This window comes from Pelmatolapia mariae, linkage group LG1 (genome assembly GCF_036321145.2).
Source record: "Pelmatolapia mariae isolate MD_Pm_ZW linkage group LG1, Pm_UMD_F_2, whole genome shotgun sequence".
Taxonomy (NCBI): domain Eukaryota; kingdom Metazoa; phylum Chordata; class Actinopteri; order Cichliformes; family Cichlidae; genus Pelmatolapia; species Pelmatolapia mariae.
The window spans coordinates 9,933,885-9,960,463 of NC_086227.1; the positions used below are offsets into that span (position 1 = coordinate 9,933,885).

The 26,579-nt window shown below is 38.7% G+C and overlaps 1 protein-coding gene across 1 annotated transcript; it reads right to left on the minus strand.

Annotated features, from left to right (window-relative positions):
• Window positions 1-7,365: 7,365 nt before the first annotated feature.
• On the minus strand, window positions 7,366-25,514 carry lingo1b (leucine rich repeat and Ig domain containing 1b). Its single transcript, XM_063471274.1, has 2 exons — window positions 25,242-25,514; window positions 7,366-10,890 (listed from the first exon to the last, which is right to left on the minus strand). Exons 1-2 carry the CDS (start codon window positions 25,251-25,253, stop codon window positions 9,031-9,033), a joined length of 1,872 nt encoding a protein of 623 aa, XP_063327344.1. The 5' UTR covers window positions 25,254-25,514; the 3' UTR covers window positions 7,366-9,030.
• Between the last annotated feature and the right edge of the window lie 1,065 nt (window positions 25,515-26,579).

The window sequence follows — 26,579 nt, forward strand, 5'->3', positions numbered from 1 at the left end:
TTCACCTCTGTATTAAAACGAAATGCATTTGGCTGAGATGGGATTCCATCCAAAGCTGTCACAGTGCATTCGCAAGCTGATGGCAAAGTCTCAAATTATATTATCTATATGGTAATGTAGATGCCATTTTAAGCACACTGGGTGCTTAGATGAAGTAAGAGCATATCTGAGTGGAGAATATAATAAAGTGCATTGACCACAAAAAGTAACCGCACTCTAAGTAAATCTTAAACATTGAAGGGTCACAACAGCCTACCTTTGTTATTTTGTGTAAGGTAAAATGAACAATACATTCTAAATACACTCTTAGTAGACAGTTAAAGGACTGTGAACTAGCATAATTAAATACACATACAGTACTGTGTAACAGCCTTGAGGCACCCCTCATTTCCTTATATTTTGCTTGCAAGGAGCCAGACTTTCTTCTTTATCTTTAAAAATGATGTTGGGCAACATTCCTCTGGGCCTTTTCTTTCTTTGGACATTCTTTTGGCTGCTTTTTCAATCATTTTCACTCCAGTCTTTCTTAGGACACTTGAAAAATCCTAACAGTTAACACAGTTTGACATGCAAAAATAGTATTTTTTGCACCAAGGTAATTTCCAAAGAGTATTAGCTGGAAATTGAATATATCATATCTCAGCATGGTGTGTGGTGGGTCATTAAAACATTTTAGCACACTAGTGAAGTATAGGATGAAATAAGTGTCAGGGCCAAAAACAATCCACAGCAGACAAACCTTAGCTGAAGGTCATTTGCTTAAGAAATAGAAAAAGATCCAGAAATGACACAAGACCTGAATGATGCATGTGGCTCTTCAGTTGACCTGTCTGGTGTTTGGGGATGCCTCATCAGAAATGATCCCAGTATAAGGGTAGCTGCCAAAAAAACATTCTTAATGATTGAAAACAAGGAGAAAAGACTGGGGTATGCCAAATTATACAAAAAAAACTCGACTGAAAATCAGTGCCAACAGATTTTATAAAATAAGAATCACATTTTTTTGCTTCAAATCATCATCAAGATAAAACAGCATAACAGTGTGTGACTACAGGCATCTGTAAAACATGGTGGAGGCTATGTCACCGTTTGGTTTGGGGCGTCATTTCAGACAGTGGTGTTAGGATCTTGTCAGAACTGATGGAGTTATCAATTCAGAAAGTACCATCAGTACATATCATCATTTTGATTTTGTCTGGAAAGCATTTGATTACCTGAGAAGAAAAACATACGGTTGAACACTTTCAGTCATGTATTGGCCTCCTCAGAGCCTGGACCTCAACATTATTGAGGGAGTGTGAGATCATTTTGACAGAAAACAAAACAAAAGGCAGCCAATATCCAAAGAAGAGTTTTGAGAACTCTGCTTGACTTAAAGAAAGCTTGCCTAAGAAAGTTCAGGCTGTGCTTGTTAGGATTGTAAAAACTGTTTTTGCCTTGTGTAATTCCACGTGTCTTTCCACATTTCAACAAACTGACACATCTATGTTCCAATTTCCTGATAAAATACAAAGAAATAAGGTTTAGCTCAAGACTTTTTCACAGTACAGAATTTGGCACATTTTTGGTAGGCTGAGCAGAAACCATACTATTACTTTATTTATAAATATCTCAGAAGTTGCAAAAGTTTCCAGACAAATAGTTGAATTCCTGATGATGTTTATCAGGATGCATGCTCTGTGGTTCCAAAGCAGCTTGGGATTCCAGCTGTGCAGCCAACCCCTGTATACAATATTAACCAATGAAATATCTTTGTGCTATTAAGTCAGCCTGTGTGAGGGATGTAAATTCTCCTCAGATAACCTTTGCTTCAGATTTGTTGTAAAGAGATATCATTTTATCGTGTGCAGAGTAAATTGTCTCTGCTCAGTTTTAATTGATCAGTAATTTATTTGTCCAATTATGTTGGCTAGACCTATGATAGCTAAACATTTATCAAGCAAAAGGTACAATATGGTCAATAATGCAGTCAGCTCCGTCCCATTCTGCTAGTAATATTTTAACAATATCTTGCCATCAACATGCTGTAAAGTAACATTGTTTTGCATCTTTTTGTTGGCTACACATTATTTTGGAAATAATCCCTATATCAAATCATTTGAAATAGACACTTTGTTACTAGCCAATGCTCTTCTAGTCAATACATCAACATAGTTTTTCCCTGGTTCTGTGGGTTTTGTGTATTTGAGTGTAGGGTTGTTGTTAAATATATTAGGGTTTCTGTTTTGATTTTTTCACCTTGTGCTTGAAGTTTTGGATTCTGATTCAATTACTGTATTATTCTAATAGTGATTTTGATTTCTATTTTTTCCTAATGGCTTTCCAAGTAATAAGTTGTTACTTTTTGAGACTACATTTTGGTTTATGCTTCCATTGTTGTTCTAGTATACTGAGTTTTGCATTTATTATGATTATTGTGGTCACCTACAGTGTTCCCTCTAATTAACTTCCTGAGCGGTCGCTTGGAGCACTGTGAGCAACATCAGATGTGAGCACTGTGGTCACGCCAGCATCACATCCATCCAAGTTACATGGCTTATCAAAAGAATCGAATTACAGCATTTAAATTTCTGTTAGAATACTTTTAATTAAGTAAACAGTAAAGTAAAAACAAAAAACCTGTGTAGGTCATTAACGCTATTGGAAGTATAAATATTTAATTTTAACTATGGCAAAACATGAATTACCAACCAAACCAAGCCAACTATAAACTCCAGTTTTGAAACTTGTATTATGAGTATGAGCCAGTGTGCGAAGCTCCGGCTGTGCACTACTGTGGTCTGGGAGAGAGCCCTGTAACACTTTTTCTGCAAAATACAGTATATAATGACATGATTATTTGCATTTCTACTACTCAAACTAGTGACAGTATTTAATGATCAATGAAAATTGTAAATAAATGACATTAGATGAGCATAAATCTGATTAAGAACTTAAATTTCACCTTATTTTTCACTCCTAATCGGCCACACTATTTTGCTAGCTAAAACACCGGTTGGGGCGAATAAGGATGCTGTCATAGCCTGTCAATGACGTGGATTAGCTGCATTAATACGTATGTGAATCGCATCATTGGCTGGAGCAGCCAGTCGCCGGTCACTCACTGACTCACATTGCAAAATAGCAAGGATTGTTGTGTGTTTATTTTATTTTCAATTCAGGTTGGATTTTTTTTTTTTTTTTTTTTTTTGTGCGCAGTGCAGACTTTCTCTGTGCAGAGAACATGTCAGTTATGTGCAATTGCGCACGCGTGCAGTTTACAGGGAACAGTGGTAATAATTTTCAGCTATGGTCACTCCCCAGCTGTCTAGTTCCCTATCAGCCCTCAGCGTGTGCGTAGTTTTCTCTTTCCTTTATCCTTTGTCCAGCTTTTACTAAGTTCCAGTGAACGTTTTGCTTTGTTCTGTGTATCCATGTGTTCTTCCACCTGTCTTGTTCCCACGTGACTTGCTGTGATTTTCGGACTTTGGTTTTCCTTTCAAAACAAACGAGTTATCCAGAACATTTGGCAGGTAATGACTTTTTCTTTTTTCATTGCCTCACCATCTTGACAGTCATGGCTCATTGTAACTGTATACAGAAATTAGACACAAGGCTGGAGGAGTACATTAGTATTACTATGAAATGATACAGGAATGACAAATTAAAGATCCCTTATAACCATTACTTGTTTTTAGGTTTATTTTAAATGGAGTTTGTTTTTAGGAGGCTAATATCCACCCGTCAGGTTTAACTCCCTTCTTACCTGTCAAATTTAAAATGTTTTGTCAGTGACTATGTACATTTTTCCTTTTTTATTCAGTGTGAAGTGGCTTTACTTTTCTCCCCTTAGGTTATTTTGTTGAATATGTTATTAATCTTAATCTCCTCTCCTACAAGCAATGGGGACATATTTATTATTTTTTCTTTTATATAACTGCAGCCTTCATCGATGAGCACAACACTTCTCTAGAAACAGGGTTTCATAACGCTAAACTTTTACATTGGGTTGGTAATGTTGAATTGGGAATGATCAGATTTTAATCTAGAGTTTACTTCAGACATGGATGACTTATTAAAGATTATAAAAATAAATACACATAAGTTGCATATTACTGATGATAAACTGACATTCAGTCATGCAGTTTTTAGAGTCCAGAGCCCTGTTATAGAAAGTGAGTTCATCAAACTTGATGCTGATTTTAAACTCTGAATGGAATAACAGAGACACGCTGGGTTTTTTGATTTAGAAAGGCTGATCAGAGTTGACTCAGTCAGCTCTGAGTACATTCACCCAGAGTTATGTGTGAACGAATGGAGCTCCAATATCTTGATTGACCATGGCAAGAGGTAAATGAAAAGCAGAGATGGCATTTTAATCCAGTGGACCAAGGAACATGTGTGTGACAGTATATAGACCGTGATGTTTAGATGCCAAAAGAAGAAAAGAATAAGAATAATTTAGTTGATTTAGATTCAAACTTTAAATTTTCAGAGTTAGTCTGAGTCAGAGTTAGCTGAAGAAAACCTGAGAGACACCAGGTTAGGGTCACATTCTGTTAAGATAACTGACTCTGAGTTTTCCCTCATCCGAGGGATAACAAACTCGGAGATTTCACTGGACCTGTTTTCCAGAGTACGGCACATTCTTATACCACGACCACACAAAGTACCAATTCAATACCAGTATTAAATTAATTAGCTGTATTCATCACCGTGAGGAGGAAATGACTGTTGTTTGGTGTGTGAGGTCACATCAGGCTTGACTTAAACACTGGCTTCAAATAGTAAACTAATAACTTTTTATTAAAAAATATTTTCTTGTTGTTTTGCTGTCATTGAGAGTTGCTAGGCTCCCTCTTCTCTTCCTCTGCTCTCTGTTTCACCCTGTTTTATTTTCCTATTTATATCCCTCCCCACACACCAGGAGCACAGCAGATGATCGACAGCTGAAGTGTAGAATATGTTAATCGAGCTGATGGAGGAGCAACTTATTATGTTGCTGCAGGTGCAATGAAAGCTTCCCAGCATGTGATAAACCCAAAATTCAAAAGTGAGAGAGTAACAGAGAAGCAGCAGCGAGCGAGAGAGAAAGCAGACCGTTTTCCCATCATTCTCAGCTAGCTCGGTCCTCTATTTGCACTTGTGTTGCGATAATTTAACAAACTATTGCAAGCGAGCAAGCAGAACTTTTTGACATAACAAGCACGATATATACCTCCACATTGTTGACCCTTTTCTGTTTGCTCTCTTCTTGCTATATTAGCTTTGCTTCTATCGAGTGTACGAGTGCCCCGCTGACAGTTTATAGAATAAGCATAGAATAACATTCACTATATCCACCTGCTGCAGCTATTTCAGTCAGTACTGGAAAAACTTTGTGTAGTGAATTGGATTGGTGCATCCCTAATACTTTTTTCTTTAAATCATTCATTCACAGTTTACTCAGCCATATCATCCATTTTTCTCTGCTTCTCCACAATTTGTGAGTCGATTTTAAGTTTCAGTGATTACTTGGTCCAGCAATGTCTGCCTGTTTACTACTTGTCTCTTTATAAGCCACAGTGGAGTTGTAATTCTATAAAGTCGGGCCTGCAAGTTTCTCTTGCTTGAAATTGAGGTATAAATAAAATTCTGTCCTTTAAACACTCTTTCAAACCAGCTACTGGACAGCTTCCAGTAGCTGTCATGTTCCTAGTGCAGCTGCAATAGACTGTGAAAGTGGAATAAAATTTTCATCAATCATAGTAGATGGCCAATTTTGGTGTCAGCTCATCAGAAATGAAGAAAATGGGCTCCATTTCAGACACACTATTTTAAACTGGTGTTGAACAGTGAGGTTTGGGGGTTTTTTTTCTGCTGAGATCAAGAAGAATTCAATAAAGCTATTGTGTCTTGGGATGTTTTGTGCCTCCTTGAAACTCCTTTCTACTTTTATAAGTATTGTTGCCTTATAGCGAACAGGTATCACTGACTTTCGTGACGCAAGTCAAAGGCTTATTATCTGTTGCACAGATGCAGCATAAAAATATATGTTCATTTTTTATCTCATAACAAGCTTTTAAAGCACTGTAACGTGCCCATTAATGATATGCACTGCTGTGCGAATGGCAACGATTATCAACGAGAATTATCATCTTAAATATGCACCTTCAGGAAATGCTGCACTTTTATTTCAAGCATAATCCCTCCTTACAGAAGTGGTAATGGAAGGAGAAGTTATTGAGATGCTTTCTGGAGTATTTTAATCCCGACTGCCCTGGAACTGCTGCAGTGACATGCATAGATGTCATAAAAGGAAAGCACTGCCACTCCAGGGAACAAGCAGGGCTGATGGTTGTGTTGCCAAAGCCTCATTTTAACCTTAGTCTTCTTTATCCTTATCAGTATTACAAAGGCAAAGCGTAATCTGTATTTTTTTAACCATGAAAGTTAGAGTTCAGTTTGTTACCACTCTCAGTTCTTCAGAAAGTATCACTCTACTCAGTAGCCTTTAGCACCTCTGTCTGAATTTTTATATCTGCCTGGATATCATTATGATCATAAATGAATAAAGCACATACCCTCTTTAAATTTTTGAAGATGCATCACATGAGTGGAATTTTTATTTCATGTCATTATCAATTTAAACCACTTTATTTTTTACTAACCCCTCCACGAGCAAACAAAAGATGCTTGTGGACTTTGAAGTGGTTGTCATTTTGATCAGATCGGACAAAACTTGATGTTTTCAGGTTTTGAGTTTAATGTTCTGTCAAACTGACACTCATATAAATTTCTGTTTTGGGCATCTGTTGTGATGACTATCAGTCATCACAAATAGCTCATGACTGCTTATACAAAGAAAAAAATATGACCGGCTTAACATTTAGAACTGCGACTTTTGATCAAAGTAAACTTCTTCAGTGCGCTTCATGTAGGTGTGCATCGTATGACTTGGAACGTTGCTGCATATTCATGCTAACAGTAAGCCTTAGCATGAAGCTCAAAAAGGCAAAAGTCTGCTTGAAGAGAGTGAGCTAGGATGACAGAAATTGAATACCATGGTTTAATAGGGTATCCCATTTTAAACATGATCTTGCTGTGGCATGCCTTTTAATTAGCAGTGCACAATTACATATACCATGTCTGTGAAAACTAGAAATCTATAGGCCATGATATGGCACTAATTCTTAATGCACTGTAAGACTTTATGGGCTTTTGGCACCCACCAACATCAGACACCTAAAAATGAAGTTGCATTCTATTATCTAAAAGTGTGCTCTACTGTGTGCCTCCTGCAAAGACTCTGTAAAGATTATTTGTAGCATAGGATATAACTCATTTGAATTCATTTATAGTACATGAGGATAAAATAAACACTCCATAGTATAAAATGTTCTTTATTTTAATAGAATTTCCATCTGTCCATCTGTTCAGTCAAGTATATTAAGAGTTAATGAACACATTATCTTCAGAGCAGACGTCAACTGTGAACGTAATTAGACAATGTAAAATCCTTATGAGGCATAAAACTCCATTTTGTACCAAAATACTGAGTATTGTTCAGTTGAATGCTGGAAAATGGGTACTTAAGGCAACAAATTAATAATGCCACCGCTTTTCATATCTAAGGTGACAATAAAATCTCAGCACTTGGATCAAGTGCTCATGACTCTTAAGCTGCCAAATAGGTAAACCAATAAACTTTTTAACATTTGATGATAAATTGTTACTAGAGTAATGTGAAGACAGTCGTCAAATACCATTCTTTTTCAGTTTAGTTAAATTAAAAACTGGTTATTTAATCTGCTCTTTAGATTTTAATATGTTCAAAACCCAGCCATCAAAAGCATTCATATTGTGCCATAGCGTAATGTACAAGGAAGAATAAAATACAGGAAAAAATATGTATACCGCAACAAGTCAATACATTTAATGACAAACTTCCTTTTATTGGCTGAAAGGAGCACAAACTGTGGCTTATTTTTCTTATTCAGTGTGTTAACATGCACACTTCTAATTTGACCATCACCTGGTAAAGGAAACACACCAGGTATTGAAACTTTCTGACACAGTAAAAATGAGCCAGTTCACAAAAATGACTTGTCTGTGACAATTAATTGCGATGCAGCCTAGCATTTGAAGTGTTTAGACGTGGCTTCTAAAGGAAAAACATAGCAGAGAACACAGAGAAAACTTCAAAACACAAATTAATGATTTTGGAAAATAGTTAAAAGGCCACAGCTCACTGACACACAGCAGGTGGTGAAGAACACTTACTTCCTCTGTCTCTAACCTGCCAACTGATTCTTAATGATGTTTAAATTTCAGAGAAACAGGATGCAAAAATGTGCTTTCTGGTAAAATTACAACTTCTTTGTCCTGATATGTCCTTCTGATTTTTTTAATACTTACTGTGTGCAAAAATGACTTGCTTCTTTATCTGTCAAATTTAGCAGTGTTAACTATTCTCACTTTCCTCTGTTTTTTCTGGATCTCTGAAATTAAAAATATCCATGTCTTACTTGTCAGCTGCTAGCGATGGGACAAAAGGAAGCAGCTTTCAACTTTGCCCTGTAAGAAGCAGAACCTGGGCTCTAATAATGGGTTACTGTGCTTTGTTTATCCATCAAAGCAGAAATCAGGAAACAAGAACAAGATGCTAACAACAAGTCCTTTTTCTGCTGATAGAAGGACCTGCAGGTTAATCTCCCAATCCTTCCAGATAGTAATCCCTCTATCTTGTAAACTGTAGTCCATGTGCTTTGTTTAAAATATTGCCTCAATTTTGTTAGACACACAAAATTAATGAGTGCATGTTAACATACTGATTGAGTATTGCCAATACAAATTTACAGAAATTAGAATATTTCAAATTCAACACATTTTTTGTTTTGAAAGATTCAGTCCCTGAAGTAAAAAAAAAAGAAGAAAAAAGTCTAGGGTATATAGTCAAGATGCGTTTCTGCTGTGCAATTTCTATCGCTCATAAAGAGAGTACATATTTGAAGCAAGTATAGTATGCATCTCGACTGCAGTTTGTAAGCTTACATGATGTCCTTTTGAGGTTCACATGATTTTCATGTTGAACTGTACTGGTGCCTCAGTTGGGCTGGCCTCCTCTGTTTCCTCTTTACGTGGCACATATTCAGCCTCTATACTTGACTTTGTATTGTCTTTCCCTCTACTCCAGAGGAACAATATTACAAGACAGAAGAGGACCACTCCAAGGAAAGAGATAAATCCCATGGTGGTTGCAATAATAAGTGTCTTTACATCAAATGGAAATGGAACTGTGGCCCGGGTCACATTAGCACCTTCATCACTAGGCTGGTTGGAAATGAAGGCAAATGTCTTGTTTGGTTGGTGGGGCCAATTCGGGGAGTAGCTATGCACAAAAAGGTGAGCAGCTTTGGTGTCGTTGCCTGCCGCATTGCTTGCAATGCACGTGTAAGTGCCATTGTCCTGGATTTGGGCGTAACGCACCTCCAAAGTACCGTCATTAGAGACAGAAAGTCTTGACCTCATCGTTTTGGTAGTGATGTATTCCTTTTTCGGGGACAGCCACATTATCACAGGAACTGGATCACCCTCAGCCTGGCAAGCAAAATTAACTGTAGTTCCTTCGTCTACGTGGCTTTCTTGAACCTTGTAATCCTCGATTTTTGATTTTTTGCAGTTGAAATAGTCAGGAGGGAGTATGTCTGGAAAATCCTTAAACTCTTTTCCTTGCACAACCTCTGGTGAAGCACACATGGGCTGTTGCCTGTTGAAGTTTAGCCTCCATCGCCGACGGAAGACCCAGAGCAAACGACAGTCGCAGGCCAGTGGGTTGTCATACAATGCCAGTGTCTCCAGGTTTCCAACTGAGTGAAAAACAGACTCCTCCAGAGTGCTCAAGGCATTGCTGGATACATTGAGTACACGGAGGTGGTTGAGGCCTTTGAAGGAGTAGGGCTCAATGGCAACTAATTTTCCACCAGCCAAATGAAAAGCCTGGAGCTTCTGTAGATTGAACAGCTGGTTCCCTTCCACAGTGCGAATGGGATTGAAAGACAGATTGAGAAAACGAAGATATCTCAGGTGACTGATAGCTTGGTAGGGGATGACGGTAAGATTACAATTTGTGATGGATAATGAAGTGAGATTGAGTCCGAACAAGCATTTTGGGGTCATGGTATCCAGAGAAGGCATGTGAGATATCTCCAGTACTCTTAGTCGATATAGCCTCTTAAAGGAGTAATCCCTTATGACAGTGACGTTGAGATAGCGTAATCGAAGTGACAACAGGTTATGCAAATGGCTAAGGGCATCAGTGGGCACTGAGGCCAGATTGTATCCCTCAATATTGAGACTTTCAAGGTTGCTGAGTCCGTGAAATGATCGGGGTGAGATAAAAACGAGGTCATTGTCACCAACTTCCAAAGCCCTCAGGTTGTACAACTCCTGGAACATATAATCAAGCAGAATGACAATTTTGTTCTCACTTATATCCAGCTGGGTGAGGTTGTTCAGGCCTGTGAACACCCCTAGCTGAATAAGCTTTAGCTCATTGTTGCGCAAACCTAGCGTCCGAAGGTTCATGAGGTTGCCAAAAGCCCCAGGCTCAATGGAAGAAATTGCATTTTCGTTAAGTTGCAGTTCCTCCAGCTGAGGATAATTAATGAACTCCTCAGGCCCCAGGGTCTTCAGACGGTTCTTGCTGAGGTCTAACAGCCTTGTTTCAGTGGGGATGCCCTCAGGAAGACTTGCTAGTCTCCGTCGATGGCACACGACTGAACGCTCCTGAGCGTTGCAGTCACATCTGGAAGGGCAACCAGTGGTGGAGCCAGAAAGGACGGTGCCCAGCATCAGGAACAGGATGGGCTGCCAGCACGCCACCAAGTAGCTGTGCCCTCCTGCCTCTCCAAACACCATCCTACTGCTTACCTGTAGAAACATGGGGGGGGGAAATGGATTTTAGGAATTAAAAGGTATGTGTATTTGCATAAGTTTACATTTGTCTTATAGTAATTATCAACTTTTCATTAAAAATAAAGAAAGCACAGTAACACTGAAATGTTTTCCTATATAGAAAAAGAAGTGTTGAAATCCCATTCACACTATGTGGGGCATATTTTGTCTCCTTTTTGCAAAGTCAGTGGAAATCACAGTTTCACTTGTATGATTTTATCTACACAGCTTCACAAAGATATAAGCCGCCTACCCCCTTTTCCTTGCGTATAATTTCATTATAGTGACTTTCCTCACAAGTAATGGAATTATCCAATCAATAAAAGGGCTTGGTCACACAGTGTAACAATCCTGCTGTGCTTCTGTCTTCAGAGTGCGCCGAAGACAATTACTGCAAATATCAGTGACACGTTGTCTCTCCACATAGAAACATTTTTTTTTAATCAGACAAAAATGCTGTGGTACATCTTTAAATGGCTCCCCCAAACATCCCATGCTGTTGCTAAGCTGTTGACCTTGAAGTGATATAAAACAGAGATTGCTGCCAAGTGGTGATAGATAAAGAGAGGAGGATTGTCAGAGGACTTTAAACCCTTATTTGATTTTGACTCAGGGGCACTTTAACTTGGTAAAACTTTCAAGCTCTACTTCTCACATCAATCATGCAATTTAAGTCACAGCTCTATCTGTGGGATACAATCTTCAAAGACCCTCATACAAAGTGATTTTGTCATTTCATTTCATTGGTGGGTGGCCTCACCTCTGTTTTGGTTGATAATTAATCCCTTATATTTGAATGGGGAAGAAAAAGCATCTAAGTGCCTAAAGTAGCAGTATACAGTAAATATATGAATAAAATATCAGTGTATACTATGTGATACACCATGTAGTATATCTCTAATACATTTGAAGTAGGAAATAAAATTTCACATGATTATCAAATGATTAAAGAGAAATATCTTTGTGGGGTTTTTTTTCTTCTCAAAAAGTAGGATAGTTCATTATGAGAGGTTAATAGTCTGTGTCTTAATATTCATCATGTTGTCATAAGATGTGGAAGATGAATAAGCGTTCCAGATCCTTTTCTCTAAGCCATTTACCATAAAACAATGTAATATGAAAATGCTTCAGATTTTCTGTGCAGTGAATTTTGGGACCTGCCCGACTATCTTAACAGGCAGTAACAGTTTTTTTTTTTTTTTAAAAACCATTCAACTTTTTATTGAAGCTCTTTTTCCAGCGTAGCAATACAAATTACACCTCTTATTTAATTAAAATCATGGATCTGAGGCGGCTTGGATTGTGGTCTGAGTAGTTCCAATGGGAAAATAATTGCAGCCTCCATTTTCACTTCCTCCAGAACTGTTCATTCTGCTGGCTGCTTATGTCAGACGCTATGGGCGCCAGTCCAGCATGTATGGGGATTTGTAAAAAAGAAAGAAAAAAAAGGAGGGAAAAAACATGCTGTCAGAAATAGAGGTCATCCAATTATCAGATCTGATATTCATATTTTTTTCCCACTATTATGCTGTTAAAAAAAACTATTCTTGATAAAGTGAATTCGTTTAAAGTGGCTTTCGTCCAGTTGCCTCTTTCTGCAGTCACCACTCTGTGTTCTGTTTGATTGGTTACGAATCCCAAATAATAGCCTTTCACTACAGATGGCTAAGGGCAAAGAGCACAGACTAGAGCAAGTGAAGGTAGGCTTCACAAATGTACGTAGCCATCAAGTATAGCGATGCAGATGTCAGGTATAGCAGTGCATTCTTATCTCAGGGCGTCAAATACTGTTATTTTGATCACTGATATGACAAAGATATGCACGATGTTATCTGTGCTTTTAGACTTGAGTTGTTGCAATATTGAATGAAGAGCGGTAAGAGTATTTTTGTGTTTTTTTTTCTAGTTGGTATCTAAAACAAACTGAACAAGAAGCACAACACACTGGAATTCTGTTATTTTTGTGGGCTACACAAGCAGATAATGGAATATTATATGCTACGCTTATGGTAGCTGCTACGCTAGCACAAGATATCCCTTAGATAAACGTGCTTTTCTAGAATTATTAACCAAAAACAGTGCAACAAATAGTTTAAAGCAGCGGTCCCCAACCCCCGGGCCACAGACCTGTACCAGTCCATGAGTCGTTTGGTACAGGGCCATGAGAGTTGAGGCTCGGGTGTGAAATTTATGGTTTTCAGGGTTTTTATCAGTTTTTATCATTATTATTTTTTATCGTCAACTCGGTTTCCCTTGGTCTTTTCCCATGTGTTATGAATAAATCTTCCTTATTTTGGTACCGGTACTGATTTTATTTTGTTGTATTTATCTGCGACACCTTAAAGGCTGGTCCGTGAAAATATTGTCAGACATAAACCAGCCCGTGGCGCAAAAATGGTTGGGGACCGCTGGTTTAAAACATGGTGTTTAATGAGCAATACAGGCATCAGAACAGTAAATGATCAAGAAGAAAAACAAATGTTTCCGCTAGATAAGAAGAGATAAGCCTTAGTATACTGGAAGTCTCACGTTTCTTCTGTCATAGTTTAGTCATTTAGGAAGAGACATGGAACAAATCAATTAACATAACCACTTCCATCACATGTTCCATCATGTGAATTTTGCAAGCTTTAAACATACATGATCATTTACAGCTATACTCGCTGATAAACTGACTAAATATTTGAAGAAAACATAGAAAAGCACAGACGAAAGGACATAAGGAGTGGCAATTTGCTGAAAAGTGACACTTCTTCAGGTTAGCACAGCATGCACATATCCAGCTGAAGTAATCATTATTAGTCTCGTTTTGAATGACAGCTTTTTCTGCTATAAAGTCAAAATGAATTAATTTGGGCTTTCTGTTATTCAACATTTTGACAAGACTGTAATATTTTGCAGCAAAAACATCAGTTATTGGTCTTAATTACTAAAAACTGATATTGGCAACAGCTCTAAGTAATAAATAAATAAATGAAATGAAAATAGGTTAATCCCTAGACAGAATGGACACTTATTACTTGCATTTACAAATTGACTGCACGTAGCCTCTTACAAAAAGTTGGCAAAATAGGTTCTAATATGGACAAGCTACAGTGCACTGCATTTAAACCCCCAAATGCCATTTATAATGTAAGCACATGTTTAACTTTGATCCACTGTGTCAATTTCTAAACCTTAGATTGTAGTGAAATATTATCAAGACATAACGCGATTATCTGTTTGGCCCCAAATATGATTTTAATCTTGTCGAGAATATGAATGAAGATGAGGTATGCCGATGTCACTGCTGATCGAAAACAAGCAAGCTTGAATGCAGCGGTGTTTTTTTTTTCTTACTTTTTAACCAGAGTATCATGCATAATTTATGATTCAGCGTGTAGTAAGGGCAAGGGTACTATCTGTGTAATCTGGCCTTACAGTCCATATCTACTCACTGTATCACCACCTCGTTTTGACCTTGAGCTGGAACTCTGGAAACAAAAGCTGGGAAATAAGCTCTCATCTGCAATCCTTGTTTGTAGTTTATAGTCTTTACATGTTAGCGTGAGCTTTAAAAAATACTCTCTCCTTTGAGAGAATTTTATCCCTTGATCTACTATTTCACATAGTCTTTGTCGTGACCCTGATTATTTCCATTCTTTTTTTGAAAGCATTGTGTAGGAGGAGAATATGAGTGGACAAGCCTTTTCTCTTCTGCCCTTTTATGACTGCTTGCATTTTTCTCTGCGGACCTCTCACCCTGTCACAGTCTTCTCTCAAAAGCATGTCTGGGCTCACCATTAGTCTCTTATTGCCTTGAATCGCTGCATCTCCTCTCTTGTGGTGCTGTGTGGTTTGATATAGGGAAAACTGAGAGAAAGGTGTGCACTGCTAATGGGTCACTGAATGTCTCCAAGTAGCATACAGACAAATGACCTATATACATCAGTGCATACATGCCCTTTAGCTGTTTTTAGTTATTGTTAAGTACCTATTGTGTGGCATAATGTTAGAAGGTTTGTTGTAGTATTTACATTGAAAGGATACTTCAGTGTTTTAAATAGAAAGGTTATTAAACCTGTTCTACTTTTTTTCTTCACTAGAGGTGGGTAAAATACTGTCAGTTGTAGCATCAATGTATTTGGCTAGATTTGCTAGTTTGTTTCCATGTTTCTAATCCTTAAGTATATAAGCTTGGGTCTTCAACGAGAGCTTGAGAGTCCTGTGGAGTGTCTTTGCTGTTCCTAGGACTGCACTCTTCTGGAGCTGCATCTATCACTACAGCCTTCTTCCTCTGCTTGTGCAGCACTACTATGTCCGGTCAGTTAGCTATCTCCTGTTTGTCTCTATTTGGAAGTCCCACAAACTCTTAGCTCGATCATGCTCAACCACCCTAGGAGGCCAGGACTTCCAGGGCATATCGGCACAGATCTTCCTGTATGCTATGCCAACCACTTGGTCATGGTGTTCCATCTATGCCCAGCCTGCTAGCACCTTAAACCCTGCTGTTTTATGCTGGATAGTCTCAGGATCATTTTTGCACAGCCTACACCTGAGATTTAGCTTGATGTGGTAGACCGCAGCCTCTATCGTTCTTGTGCCTAGAGTTTGTTTCTGTGCTTCCATGATGCTGCTGTCCCAGTATCACGGCAAACTATGTAATGGACATGCCAGTCCACCATGTCCATTTCACAGTTTGCCTCTCAAAAATGTGAAACGGACACGAATGCAGAATATGATATCGGGGGAGATAATATATTTACAGCCACAAAGACAGTACATTCCAGTGTGCTTAATCGCCAGAAACGATTAAGCTGGTTGGCTAATATGTATATACATGTAAATGTTTTAGTAATGTCTGTTCAAACGCTATCCCATAATATTTTGTGTTGGCTTGAAATAAAATATCTCCCTCTGCTGTTACTTCAGCTTACTGCAACTTCTGCATTTGTGTACATTTCACATTTTAGAGAGACATTTTCCCATGATATTGGGATGCATAATCAGTGCCTCTCTGATGTCTTTCATTTTAACTTTGGTATTATTGGTAGGATTTTTAACACCAGCCACTTCTTCTATCTGCCACTGGTACATGCTGTGTAGGGGCCTCTCCTTGCATGATGGTTCCTCTTTTTGCTCCTCTTCTTTCTCGGGTTTCTGCTGCCTGAGATACTTACTAAGCACATGATCAGTTGTTGCCATCTTACTGATGTACTCATGGATTTTTGTCGTTTCATCCTGGATAGTGGCTCTGAGTGTGTGTGTCTGTGTATGTATATTCTCAACAAAATATCTCTAACTAACCTGGATGCAGGTTTGGTGGTGGTTAGCTATCTCCAGCTCGCTGCTATCTTAACTTATCCATAAGTATAAGAAAGGTCTGTGTGCAGTCTTGGACTGCTCGAGTTTCTTTTTTTTTTGCTGCCATCTTGAATCACCAGTTTGAGTTTGTAGACTATATTCCTTAATATAATAGATGATTTTGCTTTTTGCACTTATTGATGCACCTGCATTATGGACACGAATGATGTGTCTATATTTTCAACATAGCAGAGAAGTGCTGTTTATTGATCCATTTTTGTAGAAGTGTTTGAAACTGTGATTAAATTAGAGTTAATGTCCTCTTCTGTGAAAGTTTGATGTACTTTTATTCTAACCATACTCATGTAAAACTGTATTTAGTAAAGCCAAATAAAGACTTTTGTTTATTTCAAAATTAAACATAATTTATCTTGTTCAGCTCTCATTTTTCAGTGCGTGTTCTTAACAGTGTTTTACTGTTGGGTTACCTGTAGCTTTGATTCTGCTTATTACTGCTGTGAACAATCTGCTTATTAGCATCCTTTTTATATATAATTTGTTTAGTGGCAAACATATCCCAAACAACTTTTGCTATTCTGCAATTGTTTAAAGAACAGCAAGAATAAAAGAAAAAGCTACAGCTCAGAAGCAATAAAATAAACACATAGGATTAAGAAATAAAGATTGCCTCCACTGGCGCGTTTGTGTTCAACTGACAATAAATTGAAAGCAAACATTTAGACACCAAAAAGCAAATAAATAAGAGAACCTTATGGGCTACGTGGAAGTGAAGTGTTTGTGGGAGATAAAAGCAGACATGTCTTTTAGACTATCCAGAGACGTATTTTAGGAGTGTGAACTTCACCTGCAGTTCAGTTTGTGATACCTTCTGTGTTCTGTTGCATACTTTAATTATCGAGACCAAAGGTTCTTCTGTCATTAATTGTATAACAAAATCAAAATGAATTACAATTAATTGTAATTAATCAGTTTACACATAGCCCAAAGTTCAGTGATTCATGATTAGCATGGGAATGTCTAAATGGAAACATACACTGATAGCACTGAGCCTGACATGATATTCATTGACCAGCAATAATATTACAAGAAATACTTGCTGGGTGAGCATAAACATCTCAAAAGTATTTTAGAGTAAATGTTGCCAAATAATCAGCATCCTCCAGAAGGAGTCAGATACGAGATATCCTGTGAAAACAAATCCCCCACGGAAAGTCAAAGGTAACACCTAAAAAGAAACTGCATAGCCTGATTATCCACCATGCCAGGAAAAAATGCTTAAAGAAGGACAAAATAGTTCAGTGCATGGGAACTACCCTTGTTGACATGCAGAAACACACCTAGGTCAGCAAACTCGAGCTTTCTATTTTTGACAGAAGTGTACTCTCGGTCTCAGATTTTCATGCAGAAAGGCATTTTTGCCTCAGAAGTTGCTTCAATGAAGACGTTCACGCCTGTGCTAAATTTTGGTAAAAGACTGTCCCAGGAGGAGTTTAGGTAATTATAGTGATCACTGAGCAGGACATCAAAATGCACAAAACTTTTCCAGGCAACGGTTCATGCAAAAAGTAAAGTGTATTTAGAGTATGTATTAACCTGTGCCAATTTTATGTCTTTGTAATGCACAGTAAATCACCCACTGCTTGCTAAACCCAAGACAAAAAGTCCTTGCAGTGATACTTTAAAGTTCCAAAGGGACCTACATTACTCCAGATCTACCCCATAATCCATCATAACAAGTAATAAGAAGTCAAACAACTGCAAAATCCATGACAGTAACACCTGGAACTCAGCCAACTGGTTTCGTGGAGTACTTTCGTGGAATTTTGGATATTCTGGGTCCTTTATACTAGTCTAAAACCTAAATGTGTTTCTCCAACAAATTCGAGCAGGGACTGACACTTAAGCATTCATGACGAATACTGTAATTTTCAGTTTGACAGGTGACACTGTAGATTAATGGCCTTAAAGATGGCAAGGGACATAAAGCGATCACAGCAGCATGTTCTCTACCAGCAACTGTGCCTAATAGAACAGAAAATAACGATGTCTAGGCTTTCCATCCAACTCTGTCTATTGTGGGGTACCTTTACTACACTCTGACCAACACAGAATTTATCTAGACCGTGGCTTGTAGTGGTGGTCGAAGCCAATAAATATATATTTAATACATACGCACTTCTAAATCCTGTTTGTGTCATCACTTGGCTCAAATCAGACATAGTATGAGAGCCTAAAACTAAAAGCAAACATTTACCTTTCCATTTGCAGCACAATAAACCAATAATTCATGCAGTCTTTTAACAGTGCTCACTTTGATGCGTGGTGCTTTTGATCATGTATGCTTTACTGCTGCAAAGGGATGCCCCTTGAAGCACCTCATCAGGACCACCACTATGCTCAAAGGCACCCCAAGGGTTATGGCCAGTAGCAAGTTTGCATAAATTGCATCGTTGCAAATGTTCATCCACTACACTGCAGGTGTGGAAGTAATCATCTATAAGGCCTCTGTCATCTCCTGTGTGGTCAGTGGACGAGACTAACCTTATTACTTTTGATCTTAGTGAACCCAATTCAGTGGACCCTTTCTTTATGTTAAACACCCACGGACTATTTTGTCTACTGGTACCAGTATTTTCTTGATAATGAATCAAGTCAGGTAATTTTTATATAAAACTGCTTTCGGCTTAATGCCGATTTGAACCCATGAAATTACATGAATTGAGCCCCTCACAGACCACATTTTGACACATCACAGTGTAACAAGCACTAATGATTAGAGTTCAGTTCTGTTTATTTTCATTTAGGAGCTACTGGAGGTATGTGCAAAAAGGGAAATCTAAAGCGCTCAGAGTTCTGAACCTCCACCTACATGTCACGCCCTGAAGAAGACTCCTGCTGAAACATGTGGGTGTCAGTCATGCTTGAATAAAAGCTTTTTTTCATGCTTCTATTCAAGCATGACTGTTATTTGAGGTATGTGTGAATAAAAGCTTAAATTTCACTGTCTTGTTTTCTGTTAACCTCAAGGTTTGCATTAATCTGACTGATATTGCAACAGTGGTGTCAGACTTTGCTTTTAAATATTACCATTAGACATTTCCCAAAATGTTAAACTCCTACACTAGAGTGTGTACAAGAAGGGAGCAGGGCTGTTTATAGGAAAACTAAAAATAAATGGGTCATGATCGGTTATGGAAAAAATGACTTGGCTGAAACACATGATATAGATTTATAATTTCATTTGAAATAGCTGATTAAAGACATAAAACATGAGATCGGGATGGCAATCATAAATACACAGAATTGTAATCAACTGTTATTGTACACCCTAGTCTCACAGCAGTTTGTGAATTCCTTTAATCTATTGATTTTCCTACATTATATTGTGTCCTTGAAAATGATTTTTCATCAGTCCACCCTCATGCAGTATGTACTGATTACAAGGCAAGAAAAAATATGGATTTGCATGCTGAAGGCTGATGATAGAGGAGCAAGTTTTCTTGACTTTAGGCAATCCAAGTTCAAATCAAACATTTCACATGTTGTGAAATGTTTTGGTTAGTGTTAGACATCAAAAATTACCATTTGGTTAGTTTTAGAATAAAATAGGGCTTGTCACATTTTGTAAAACTTTGTATTTTTGGTTGGAATGTTGACTCGCGATGCTGTGTTGATGGTCCTGTCGCGAAATGTTTCCTTTTGAAATGGATTGCTTACAAAATCATGCTCACTGACACCAAAAAACGTAACAGCTAATTTCTCAAATATCCATGAGACCAGGCTGAAATGTAATATATTAACTTCCAACACTGCAATTGCTAGAGGGGTTGATTTGAATTTTGCTTTTTTTGAAAAACAAAACAAAACAAAAAAACTGTTTTGCAGAATTGCTAGTTTACGGTCAGTTAAAAATAAAGCTGCTATCTGAAGCAGCCATTGGATTCAGAAAGTAGACTTGAAAACAAAGTCATAGCTCAAGAGCCTTCAAGTACTTTGGTGTTCCTATGAGTAATGTGAGCCAATACCACATTGCCCAAGGCTGACCCATGGTTACTTACTCATTCTGTATGCATTTGGATTCTTTACTTGGATTTTTCTAAATGGTCCATTACGTACCTTCATTGTGGAGTTGGCTTGCCCTTTTTTTAATGAGTGTCTTTGGGTACCTATATGTCTGACTGGCTTTACCTAGCACTCTACTCTCCAAATAATACTCTGGTCAGGTACCTTAAAATCAGTGTGTGGGAACTTCTGTGCTAGAAGCTTTTGAGCTGTGAACAGCTGCCTACAGCTTTATGGGCAGGCCAGTGAGAGCCAGAGGGACACAGGCAGACAGGCTGATGAACCAATACAATTAACTGAAAGAGAATGAAAGCTGCATACAGCGCTGTTCGTTCTCATTTTACAGTGTCATTTGATTTTGTGCTAATATGGAAAATGTCATTTAAGAGAGATTTAATTTGCTACTTAAAGACATTTTCCTTATATTTTTTATCACACTATTTTAATTGCTAATTTCATTTTTGGTCTCACAACTGATTATTTAATAACGTTAAGAGCTAATCACATCTTGTTTGACTTTTTGTGGCTTAATAGCAAAATCAGCGAGATCCACAGCGAAGGCTGATTTTAAAAAAAGATCCTTTCCAGGAAAGAAATGTAGAATATACTTAACCTATTACATGGTATTGCCATGCAGATGGGTTTCTTGGTTCAGTGGCAGTCTAACAGTAGTACTACAAAGGAGGTTCTTTCTTCATTAACACCCATTCATCCTGAAAGTCAAGTAGCATGAGCTCGAAATTACACAAACCTTTATCCCCTACCCGCCATTTGGGAATATAAGATGTTTGGGATGAAACTGAAAAGAAAGGGCTAGGTGCCATGCTAAAGGCATTTTACAGCAGACAAGCCTCTTATAGGCCATCATAGAAGGCACAATGAGAGATTTTGAGAGATTTTCTCACAAAATCACTTGGGCAAGTGGATACAGTACAAATATGAAGTTAGAGTGCCTTAAGATTCCAGAGGCTTATCTCTTCACTGCCCTAGTCCTTACAATTCTAAGATTACAGAAATATAGATCAGTAATCCACTGTCCTGTTTACAATGTAGAAAAAAGACAACTGGTTTCAGATGAGAAAGATTTTCTCTGTGATCAATTCCATTAATTCCGACTTCATATCGTTGTAAGCCATGTTATACTTGGGCTTGAGGCTGCCAATATGCAAGAAGATGAAACAACCTCCGTTCTCCATCCTACTAGCCCCTGACTGGCTCATATTTTGCATAAAGCTGTTATTATCAAATTTAAATGAGGAAGGCTGCTGCAGAGCAGCAGAACTGTGACCTTCTGAATATATTTGTAGAACGCAAATTTGACTATCCTGTGACAGATCTGCCTTTGTCTGTCACCTCTCCATCCAGCAGACACTGTATAAACACATAGTCTGACAGTCTTCACCACAATCACTTCTGCAATTTCGTTTTCAGTGTAGCTGATGGTGCCCATTATGCAGCAGCATCTTCATTCACCACGGATCTTGCTTTAGAAAATGTTTTAATAGTAACACCCTAGATGTTTTCTGGCTGTTTTCTGGGACATCACAAATGAACTGTTATGTGGAGGAGTGCCCTGATTTTAGCTGTAGTGAAACGAGCTTTCGTTTGAACCCAGTATCAAAGATCAGAAAGAAATGAGGCATCAGTGACCATACAGAGGCTTTAAATAAAAATGTAACCATTCACAAAGTGCGAGGCCATTTGTGGCATTCACTTAATCATAATGGTCCCAAATATAGCTTAATTGTAACTTTATCCTACATATGTTTTCTCAGTAGTATTTTATTTGAAATGGGGAAAACTGTAAATTCACTACACAACAAACACCTTAGCTTTGATGATCTGCTCTTGATCTTACTGTCAGAAAAACAGCTGTTTTCAGGATTATATACACATGACTACATCGCAGATTATTAAACATGTGATAACGTGGAACAAAGCACTGTGAAAAAGCAGAGTCTCTTTGATTGTGTTTATTGGGTTATATTTTGTTTGGAATGGAGCAGATTGTGGCATGTGTGCTGCTCTTGTCTTTATTAAGGCAATTTTATGGGTTATAAGGGTAGCCAGTACTGCCCAATCTAATATATCAGTAGCTTCCTGGGAAGGAGAAATAGTCGGAAAAGAAGAAAATATGCTCATTACACATGTATTTGTTGTGGATTGCAAACAAACATAAGACATCTCTCCCTTGAAGCTGTTTACTTGTATGAGATCATAATTTTAAGGAGGTGCTGCAGATCAGTAACATGTTCCCCTGAAAACATTTATACATATTACCAATAAAATATGCCAACTTGTAGGTCTAAATGATTATTTTGGCTTGTTTGCCTCTGACTTCACTGCAACCAAAGTGCCTTTGTTGGCTAAAACTAATCAAAACCGTGGTCCCTGGAGTCAAGGTGTTGGATTCCACCATCTACTCTATCCACCCTTCTGCATGACCAGTGTGATAGTGCTTCATTCACTCACTAAAACATCGCCCCTGAAAGGAATCCGGCCAGCTATTTTGCCAGTTAGAAGTAAATTAGATAATGCTGGAGAATTTTAGAAGCATGGTTTCTTGGTAGCACTTTTATTGAGATGTCACCATAAAGCAAGTTTAGAGTCCTCTTTGTGCATGCATCATGTTTCAATTATAACAATTCTGTGAATGCATTGATACACAGAGTAACACTGCAAGTTTGAGAAGAAGATCCAAAAATTCCATCCACATTTTTTGATCTCATACCAATCATTTTAAATATCTACTGAATGCACCCTGCTCAGTAAATCCAAGTTCCCTGTGGCTGTGATAGAGCTATGAGCATCTCAGAGCCTATGTGTCTTTTCAGTCATATGCATGTATATGTCTGTCAGGTACTCTGTCGCTGCCTTTAACGCTCAGAGACAGGAATGTAGTTTACAGTTAATATGAACAACTAAATGAAATGACTGATCTGATCAATACAACCTGTCAATGGCAGCTGCACTGTAAACAATGCTTAAAATAGTTACTGATTTGAGGATTGGTGTCACATTATTATCCCTTGCAACCAACATCAAATCCTTATTATTTAGTTACAAAGAGGTTTGCCTGCAGTCATATTGTTTTCTTAGTCATGTCATAGTCCTTCCATTTTCACCATCCTAGTAAATAAAAGCTTTTTTTTCACTAAGTAAGGAAACTGTCTGGAAATGTCATTCTGGTGCCTTATCTTTTTAGACTCCTAAAGCGAAGCAGCTAATTGTTTTCTGCTTTAACTGTTGCTTTGGATGCTTAGCTAGCATCTAATTTGAAAAGAAGCACACATTATTTCAGTGCCACTGGCTTCCACTGGTTTGTCGTGTTGCCATTTTTTTATGGCTGAAATATTGAGTCTCTCATTAAAGCCTGGGCCATTACTCAGATGGTTTGAATAGCAAGTCTGACACACGCAGGTGCCTACAGAGTTAACAGTTACAGCTGTTTCATATCTGGGCTTCACAATTTAGGCACTGAGGTATTACAAAAACGTTCTGAAATGTGCAAATTTGCCAATCACTGTTAATTTCACTGGAATCCAGGACAATAATAAAGTGTTGCTATACAGATAGAATGTAAGCGTATATGATACGCAATCTGTGTATTTCACAGCACAGTCACACAGAGTAAAATACTCAGGCAAACAAAACAGCTGATACTGACAATATGTGGTGTGGATTGCTGAATAACTGTGTGAACAGTACCAATGACAGATTCAATCACCCAGCTGTTCACCAGCTATAATCAGACATCCCAGTCCTAAACGTGCCTCGCTTATTTCACTTCATCAAATTAGGCTTGACTACTTTGAAGCTGCGGACGTGCACACAGTGACAAGCATAAATATCAAACACCCCCCCACCCCAACCTCAAAAGTAGAGATTCAAATCAGCCACTCTAACCTGATTACAGGGACCCAATTAAAAGCTTTGTCTAGCTCATAAAATGTTGACGTGAAGAGCAGAGCCTATCAGCCCATCACTCAGAAATTGTCGGGGGTCTGTGGCTTGGAGAGGTTGTTAGCACTGTTGAAAACAGAGAGGAAGAGGTCCCCCCCCCCCCCCCCCCCCCCCACATACCACTGCTGTCTGCCTGCTGAAGCGTTGCAGCCATGATTACGAAGATGCAAATATAACAGGCAATAAAAATTAAAACTGAGCGATCGTTCATTTGACCTGCATAAATAATCAAACAAAGTCACCCCCCCCACACACACACGCACACACACACACACATATCCCACGCCCACCCTCTCCATCAACACTGCCCGCCATCCATCTGCTGAATGTAACCTGTGGCAAATCAAGCACCTGCATAGGATCCCTCTTTTGCCACTGGAAATGGCCAACAGCAAACTGATGCTGAGAATGTGTAAGTGTCAGTCTGGATGAGTTTATTGGCATTTGAAGGAACACGAATGCAAATGAGCAGACTAGGAAGCAGCAAGAAACCAACCTGGCAGAGCACAACACACACTCTATTGCTCAGATTCACACCTTTATTTGGGCTCTAAAGAGCCAGGAAGCCAGGATATATGAGTTGGATTTTGGGTTTTGTTTTTTTATGGATCCATCCAAACTCTCAGAGTATAATGTGTTCAGTGTGCACTACACATTCATATACACACACCATGGGAGATATCTGAGCTTCATATTGAACAGTGAGATGTTATAAGCACACACCATATGTGTGTGTGTTCCCTCAGTACAAACCCAGATTGAACAGAAAAACAGCAAAATGAAATCCATCTGAATGACAAAGCACAAATAACAATTGGAGTTCTCCTAAGAGTAAAATTCTTATTCTTTATATCCCCCACCACATTTGCATATGATACACAGTTTTATTCTTGACATTAATTTGCTCCCTGGCGATCCTCTGGCCCCACCACTGCACCATAATAAATCTGATCCAATGACTCAGTGCTCAAAGCCCACCATAGAGACAGAGTACTTACCAGGACTGTCATGCAGAGAATTCTAATTCAGGCAGCTCCATGTTGCCAAGGAAATTCAAAATGCCTCCGAAAGCATGGAGACAGGGATGCAGGATTCAAGACAGGCTAGATTCAAATGGGAAAGAGGGATATATGCCGAGATGTGAATCCCTTGTCTGAGGGGCATTTGAGAAAATGCCTCCGTCCTCTCCAGATGCGCTAAATCCGGCAGCACTGATAGGCTGACATGTAAACACACAGGCAGCTCTGCTGGCTCACACACGCTCACATACATGCTGCACCTAGCAGAGACAGAGAGGAAGAGGGAGGGGCAGCTGATGAGAGAGGTGGAAGGAGGAGCTGCAGTGCTCTGGGAGAATGAGAGGCTCAGAGCACAGGCAGCGAGGGGAGTTGAAAAGAAATGGAGAGAAATGTTCTCTGATTGCACTGGCAGCATCTCCTTTTGATTTTTGTTTACCGTACTTTTCCTATTTATGGAACGATCGGAATGATCTGGTTAACTGAATTACAGGGTGGTGCGTGAGAGGCAGAAATTCAGAGTAGTAGTGACAGAAGAGGAGGCTGGAGAGGGAGAAGTGTTAAAATATATATTTAAAAATATGGATGAAAATAAAGGGGAAAAGGAAGGCTTTGGTTATGAAGGGGAGGAGGGGAAAAAATACAGGGACATAGGAGGAATTCATTTTTAGCAGTATATGCAAATCTCTCCTGTAATGACAGGCAACTTAAGACTTTTGAGGATAGGGATGGATAAGTTTCTGTTTTCAGGATTCCTTGCCAAAGTCGAGGATTATTGCCACCCACAATGCAAAGTGAGGTAATCATCAGACAAACTCACCTTTGCTGTGAGCACTGAGAGTTGGGGGTAAGAAGCAGCGGCTTAACGGTGCTAATGGGTATATGGAGCTGGCACACACATGCTGGCAGTGCCAAGGAGGCTCCACAGTCAGGGAGTGTTTACGGGAGATTAGAAGGCTCAGGATTTAGTGGAGTGGTGGTGGACATGAAGGGCTCCTACTGAATGAACCGTGTGACAAATGCTGTAAGTGTTAGAAAAGGAGACTTATGATTTATTGTATACATTGATTCTGTATGAAAAGGATATAGTTTCCATTCAAATACTTGAATTTTTTGTTCGGGTCAGGCTGGAGCCCATCCTAGCTGTCACTGTACATCCTGAACAGGTCGCAAGTGCTAACACAGAGATTCGCACTCACGTTCACACCTATGGCCGATTTAGAACGACCAGTTAACCTAACATGTTTTTGGATTGTGGGAAGCAGGCAAATTACCCAAGAGAGCCCACGCACACACGAGGACACCACCCTAGCCAGCCGG